The sequence below is a fragment of the Bison bison genome, unplaced genomic scaffold (assembly GCF_000754665.1).
Source record: "Bison bison bison isolate TAMUID 2011002044 unplaced genomic scaffold, Bison_UMD1.0 scf7180017864249, whole genome shotgun sequence".
Taxonomy (NCBI): Eukaryota; Metazoa; Chordata; class Mammalia; order Artiodactyla; family Bovidae; genus Bison; species Bison bison.
The window spans coordinates 371,321-377,689 of record NW_011494821.1 but is presented as its reverse complement, the minus strand read 5'-3'; the positions used below and the strand labels follow the sequence as shown (position 1 = coordinate 377,689).

Here is a 6,369-nt window from a genome sequence, read left to right as displayed (position 1 = left end):
GGAGGGACTCCCTGGTGGTCCAGTGGCTAAAACTTCATGCTCCCAATGCAGAGGGCCTGGGTTCAGTCCCTGGTCAAAGGGAGGCATGATCCCACATGCCTCCACTAAGACTGATGCAGCCAAAGAAATAAATATTTTAAAATTAAAAAAAAAAAAAAAGAGAGTGAGAGAAAGAGAGAGAGAGAAACTTCCACCCATAAGTAGGGGCCTCCACCTCCGACCACCACTATTGGAGTGATTAGCAGAATACTCTCAAATTATACAGACATAGAGACAGATCCTGGCTTGTCCTCTCAAATAACCGTATGGCCCAGAGCAGGTCAAATGAGCCTCAGCAGCCTTAACAGTAAATTGGGGGCAAAACAAAACAAAACCTGCTACCCTGTGGTCTGAGAATTCACTGGTATTGTTGTCATGACTCACCCCCTCCCCAGGAGGTGAATTTTTCAGCTGCCAGAACTGTGAGGCTGTAGCTGGGTGCTCATCGGGGTTGGACCCCGTGGCTTCTGGGGATGAGGACAAGCCCTACAAGTGTCAGCTCTGCCGGTCTGCCTTCCGCTATAAGGGCAACCTGGCCAGTCACCGCACGGTGCACACAGGTAGGGGAGGAGCAGGGAGAGGACCCTAGTCTTGGTGCCCACTGCTATTCTCCTTGACCTCCCTTCCTCCCCGCCTCCAGGGGAAAAGCCCTACCACTGCTCCATCTGCGGAGCCCGCTTTAACCGGCCGGCTAACCTGAAAACGCATAGCCGCATCCATTCGGGAGAGAAGCCCTATAAGTGCGAGACATGCGGCTCGCGCTTTGTACAGGTACGACAGTTTCAGAGCCTGATCGCAGACAAATTTGCGAGAGGGCGAGGTGGGCCGAATGGGGAGGGTTCCGTACCTCCCAGGGGCGCGGTCTGAGATTCCCTCCTTTCCCAGGTAGCGCATCTGCGCGCGCACGTGCTGATCCACACCGGGGAGAAGCCCTATCCTTGCCCCACCTGCGGGACTCGCTTCCGCCACCTACAGACCCTCAAGAGTCACGTTCGCATCCATACCGGAGAGAAGCCTTACCACGTGAGTACCGGACCTGGCCTAGCCCAAAGCCTTGGAATTACCTCCTGTTTACCGACGGGCGGGGCTCTGAAAGGAGCGGGCCTGGAGGCCTTTAGATCGAGGCTAGGTGGGCGGTGTCCTTGTGAGGAAGGGGTGGGGCCGAAGGTAGGGGTGGCAGGTATAGAAGTTAGGTTCCTGGACGGGGCGCAGTCCTGGAGAGGAGGTGACAGGTGTAAAAACGCTTTGCTGAAGGGGGCCTCCTAGGCCTTCCCCTGAGCATTTGGGAGGATGTGGGGACTCAAGAGGCTTCCCTATATCCCCAAGAGCTTCTCTCAGGTGGAGTGCTGGGCGGTTCTCCCTCGCTCAACATCTAAAAGGTGGTCGTGGGTGGGGAAGAGACCTGACCCGGCTGTCATCTTACAGTGCGACCCCTGTGGTCTGCATTTCCGGCACAAGAGTCAACTTCGGCTACATCTGCGCCAGAAACACGGAGCTGCTACCAACACCAAAGTGCACTACCACATTCTAGGGGGGCCCTAGCCGAGTGCCGCCCCGGCCCCACTCCCTTCCCGGAAGACGGAAAGCTGCGGCTCACGCCTGGGTTCGCTGCCAGGCTTGGGCGTGGGGGTGTGCGAGGCCCCTGGATATCAGCGACAGCCACCACCTTTAATTTCTCACTGCGGGGAGCAGGGGTGGGAGATCCTGGCCTGATCTGCCTCTGTTTTGCTGGTCAAAACCTCTTCCCCGCAATCGATATTGTTTCTGAGCAGAGAACAAGCTAGGAGCTGGAGCGGAGAGACTGGAAGCCTGATTTCCTTAAGGAATCAGGCCTCCACCTGCAGCCCCCGTCTCATTTGATTTATCTGTAAATATAATTTATTGAGGCTTCTGGGTGGCACCAGGGCCTTCATACTATTGCATTTCCCATGTCCCTCTTCTACAAGTGTGATCAAAAGTGACCTGAAACTCGGAATGTGAGGTCACAGCTCTGCTGGCAGAGATTAGCACTTGGCTGCCTCCTTTGGCTTGAGTGTTTTATATTATTATTGTCCAACTTTTATCTTTAGAATTGTTATTTTCCCACTTGCTCGTTGGTTTGTTTAAAATGGAGAAAAGAGTTCCCTGTGCCCTTCCCCTTCAATTCTAGGTCTGGAACCTTTATTTGTTCTAGGGCAGCTCTGGGAACATGTGGGTTTGTGGAATTGGGTCAGGAACCCTCTCAAATATTCTGAATATTGTAGGTTTTCTAGCAGGCTAGCACTGGATATAGACTTTTTCTGTTCTTCCAAGAATCTATGATGAAATGGAGGTAATACATACCTCCTGGAGGCAGTGGGTGTGGGGCCTTTGTCAGTCCTGGAAATTGGGGGATGATTTGAGAGGCTTTCTCTTAGGCCCCTGACTGTCCTATTAGTCTGGCCACCTAGGTTTGGCTCCATGGTAGTTTTGGCTATCTGATAGAACTCACCCAGGAGCTTGAGCTGAGCCCACAATCCTCCCTCTAGGGGCCTGTTCTTAGCACGAAGTTGATCCCTCTATGCAGGAGAGATCTGCAATTCCATATCAGAAATGATGCAATCTTTTCGGAGTCTTCCCAGTCTCTTAAGAATGCTATGATCTAGGGGAGAATTATCTTGAGTAAAGACTATGACCTTTCCTTTACTGCAGAGCCATCTGGGTTAGAATGTTCCCTGGGGGTTCTACATGAGATGACCTTTTCTTCCTTTAGTAGGTATTTGGACATCTTCTGGCAAGTGTCCAGATTTCAGAGATTTCTTTGCCTCTAGAAGTCACAGGTGCTTGGTAACTTTCTTACCTTAGAAAAGCTGAGTGTGTGACCTGGTCTTCCCGTCACTACATTCCTGTCTGGAACCAGTGAAAGCACTAGAACCTTCCACAGGGACAGAAAAGGGGCTGAGTTCCATTATGGATTTGCTATAGTTGGGATTATGATCGAGATTAGTGTTGGGATTAAAGCTTTAAAAGACTGACTGATGGACCATCTAGTTGACCAAGTCTCCCGTAGGATTAAGAGGTTGTTTGAGGGACACAGTCTCTGGTTTAGGCCAAGTAGGTAGAAAGTTAGAAATGGGTTGTCTCTTAACTGTGTGGAGCGTCTAGAATGTTAGGTGATACTCTGAAGTATTACCAGTCCTGCCCCTGTTGCTCTGGGGCCTGTTCGTTTAGGGACATGGGGTAGAGGGTAAGAAGCACTTTGAATTTGTGGGATGGAGCTTCCTCAAGACAGGTCAGTCCTAGTGGCTGTCACTTGGGGATTGATTAGAAAGCTACTCTTTTCCCTCTTTCCCTCTTAACCTCAGTGCAGAATTGAAGGAGGGAGGGAAAGCAGAGGAAAGAGTTGAGAAGAAACTATATATATATATATATTTTTAAGCATATTGGATGGGCAGGTGGAGAGTGCCAGGGGGTGGAGATGTTAGATCTTGCAAGACCAGAATCATGGAATAAAGAAGCCTCTCTGTGCTGCTTGTTGTGTCCTGGGTTCTTGCCTGTGGCGATCTGGGGACTGGGGAAAGAGGGTTCTTCTTCATGGATACCATCTTGGATTTTGCGCCCATCCCACTGTCCCATCCATTTTAAGCAGCCCTTGTTCTCCCCTTCCCTGCCCTTGCCTTCCGGCTCATTGTGTAGGAACCAGTGACTTCATGAAGTCTCTCCGGAGCCACCTGCATCCTGCTGCTCTTAAGTCACTTCCTGCCTTGAGATGTGGAGGTAGCAGGGAGAAACCAGGAAGCCACAAATAATACCAAGATGCTGGGGGATGCATCTGTGCAGGGGAACTTGATGCTTGGGACACCCCCTACCACCATGGAAAATGGATAGGACTTGGGTCCCCTAAGGACAACAGATGCTAGAGGTGGTGGTGAGAAGACCATGTGGTTAGAGCCAGTGTGCCAGTGCTACCCGTCCCCCAGCAGTGATTTCTTGGAATCCATCCAGTGCCTAGTACTCAATTCTCTTCTACCCTTTCTCTTGTCCTGTGTGTCTTGGATGCACAGCTTGTTCTGCCCAGAGGATGAAGGGTCACTAATTCTGATAAATTACCTCCCTCTTGGACTTAAAATTCCTCATCTGTGAAATAAGTCCATTAACATGGAAGGAATAATTTCCTCCCAGCATTTATAGTTTGTGGTTGTGTGTCTCAGTCTTTTAAAACCCATGACATGGGTTAGATGTTTTTTAAGCACAAAACAAACTAAAGGAAAACCTCCCTTCCCCTCCCTCTATGGCTTATCCCCTGTTTAAAATAAGACCCACTAATATTACATATCTCCTGCTTCATGTGCATGCTAAGTCACTTCAATCATGTCTGACTCTTTGTGACCCTATGGACTATAACCCACCAGACTCCTCTATCCACAAGAGAGATTGGGATTCTCCAGGAAAGAATACTGGAGTAGACTGCCATGCCCTCCTCCAGGGGATCTTCCTGACCCAGAGATCTAACCCACATCTCTTACATCTCCTGCACTGGCAGGCAAGTTCTTTACCACTAACACCACCTGGGAAGCCCAAGGCATTTTAGTGTATAGATTTTCAATTCAACCCCCTGACAACCTAAAAGTAGGAATTATTATTAGCCTCAGTTTACAAGTAGGGAAACCAACTGAGAGATTCAGTATTTTGGCCAGGTTAATAAGCGATGAAGCCAGGACTGGAACCACAATTTGATTCTACAGACTGTGCTCTTAACTATTATGTTATATAGCCATACCAACTTCTACATCTTTGATATAGTCCTTACCGGTCAAAGTTCTGCTCCACTTACAAAAAAAGAGAGAGAGAAAGAAAAAAACTTTTTGGGTATGACCATTTTTATTTCCCACATATAAAAAAGTATAAGGCTCAATATGCTTTTTAAAATTATACAGCCGCCCTCCCCACCCCAGCCCCACTTGTCTGACCCCTTGAGCTCAGATGTCAAGGTCAGTGTTTTAAGGAGCTTGAAGCCAAATCATTAGTGCTACATAAGGTTGGAGGAACTGGGTACTGGTTGGGAAGGAAGGGCTGATTGTACCAGTGGTCATGGCTTGTCTCTTTAGTCTATCCCACTATGGGATCGAAAAATGTGGTTAGGAAGTGGTTATTACCAGAGGGCAGAGGGAAAGCTTTCAGCCCCACTGGAGACGGGTGCTGGTGGGGCTCTGAGTGAGTTCACAGATGCACTTCCTCTGCCCAGTTATTTTTGGTCTCTATGATCTGTAGGTTTCCTGTTAGTGGGAACAGAAGGGACAGGAACAAGTTCCCATTACAGAAATATATGCCAGGAATCCAACAGCCCATTCTCTTTCCTTGGCCTCTGAACCTTCTCCGGGATCCAGGCATCTAGATTTAATCTTATCTTATAATCGCTCTACGCCTCCCACCCCCGCTCCGCGTTTCAACTCATGGACCCCTTATTAAATATGTTTTCCTCTCCTGAACCAGCTTACCCACTACTAACCCCCACGGACTCCTTACGTGCGCATCTCTGCAGAAATCCGGTCAAATTAGCCCGCTAGGTGGACAGGAGACAGAAGCTGCAGCAGAGCACACCCCTGGGTCACGTGGGGCCCAACTATTTGGCCTCCGAAAGTCCCCTCTGCACGCATGCGCCCCATTCATTGCCCAGTACAAGACAGGTTCTAAACTCCGCCCCGCCCCTCTGGCTCCTCCCCCTGCTGAGGAGTCCCGCGTCCTTATTGGTGAGCTTCGGACAGGGATGCAGACCCTTGCTGGCCAGGTGCTAACTCTTTCAATGATGAGATAGATAAGCCACCTGGAGACCGGCGCACCTCAGGGGTGGGGCCCAGTTCAGGCCCCTCCCGCGTCTGTCCAGCCCAGGCCTTGACTCCAGATTTGAAGCCACCGGAGCCACGCCCCCCGGCGCTGAACGTCGGGGCCAGCGCGGGCCTGATCTCCCCATTATAATCGCCCCCAATAGGGGAGAAGCGCAGGCGTCTCACGCAGCCTCTCTGCAGCTTTCAAGCCCTCGTTGGTACTTTCCTCTCTGCCACCCTCGCTTCTCCGGCGCGGCCCCGAGCTGTCCGGCCGGGTGGGTGGGCAGAGGTGGAACGACCCGAGCTCCGCTCCGGAAGGGGCTTAGAGGCAGCACTGTTACCACCCAGATGGCTTATAGGGCCGAGCCCCCCGACGGGGGCTGGGGATGGATGGTGGTGGTCTCAGCGTTCTTCCAGTCGGCGCTGGTGTTCGGGGTGCTCCGTTCCTTCGGCGTCTTCTTTGTGGAATTTGTGGCGGCGTTTGAAGAGCCGGCCGCGCGAGTCTCCTGGACCGCCTCCATAGGAATCGCGGTGCAGCAGTTTGGGA

At 51.0% G+C, this 6,369-nt stretch overlaps 2 protein-coding genes across 3 annotated transcripts in view; both read left to right on the top strand.

Annotated features, from left to right (window-relative positions):
* Positions 1-3,528, top strand: part of BCL6B (B-cell CLL/lymphoma 6, member B) — a 6,142-nt gene extending 2,614 nt beyond the window's left edge. The window contains exons 6-9 of one of the 2 annotated variants that reach the window (XM_010847359.1): positions 435-599; positions 680-810; positions 925-1,062; positions 1,465-3,528. In XM_010847359.1, coding sequence (XP_010845661.1) covers positions 435-599; positions 680-810; positions 925-1,062; positions 1,465-1,581 — 551 coding nt within the window. In that variant the 3' untranslated portion in view covers positions 1,582-3,528. The remainder of the gene's footprint in view (positions 1-434; positions 600-679; positions 811-924; positions 1,063-1,464) is intronic. The other variant, XM_010847360.1, reaches the window with a different exon arrangement.
* Positions 3,529-4,525: 997 nt separating this feature from the next.
* Positions 4,526-6,369, top strand: part of SLC16A13 (solute carrier family 16, member 13) — a 4,810-nt gene continuing 2,966 nt past the window's right edge. The window contains exon 1 of the mRNA XM_010847361.1: positions 4,526-6,369. Within this exon, the coding sequence (XP_010845663.1) occupies positions 6,171-6,369 (199 nt within the window). The 5' untranslated portion in view covers positions 4,526-6,170.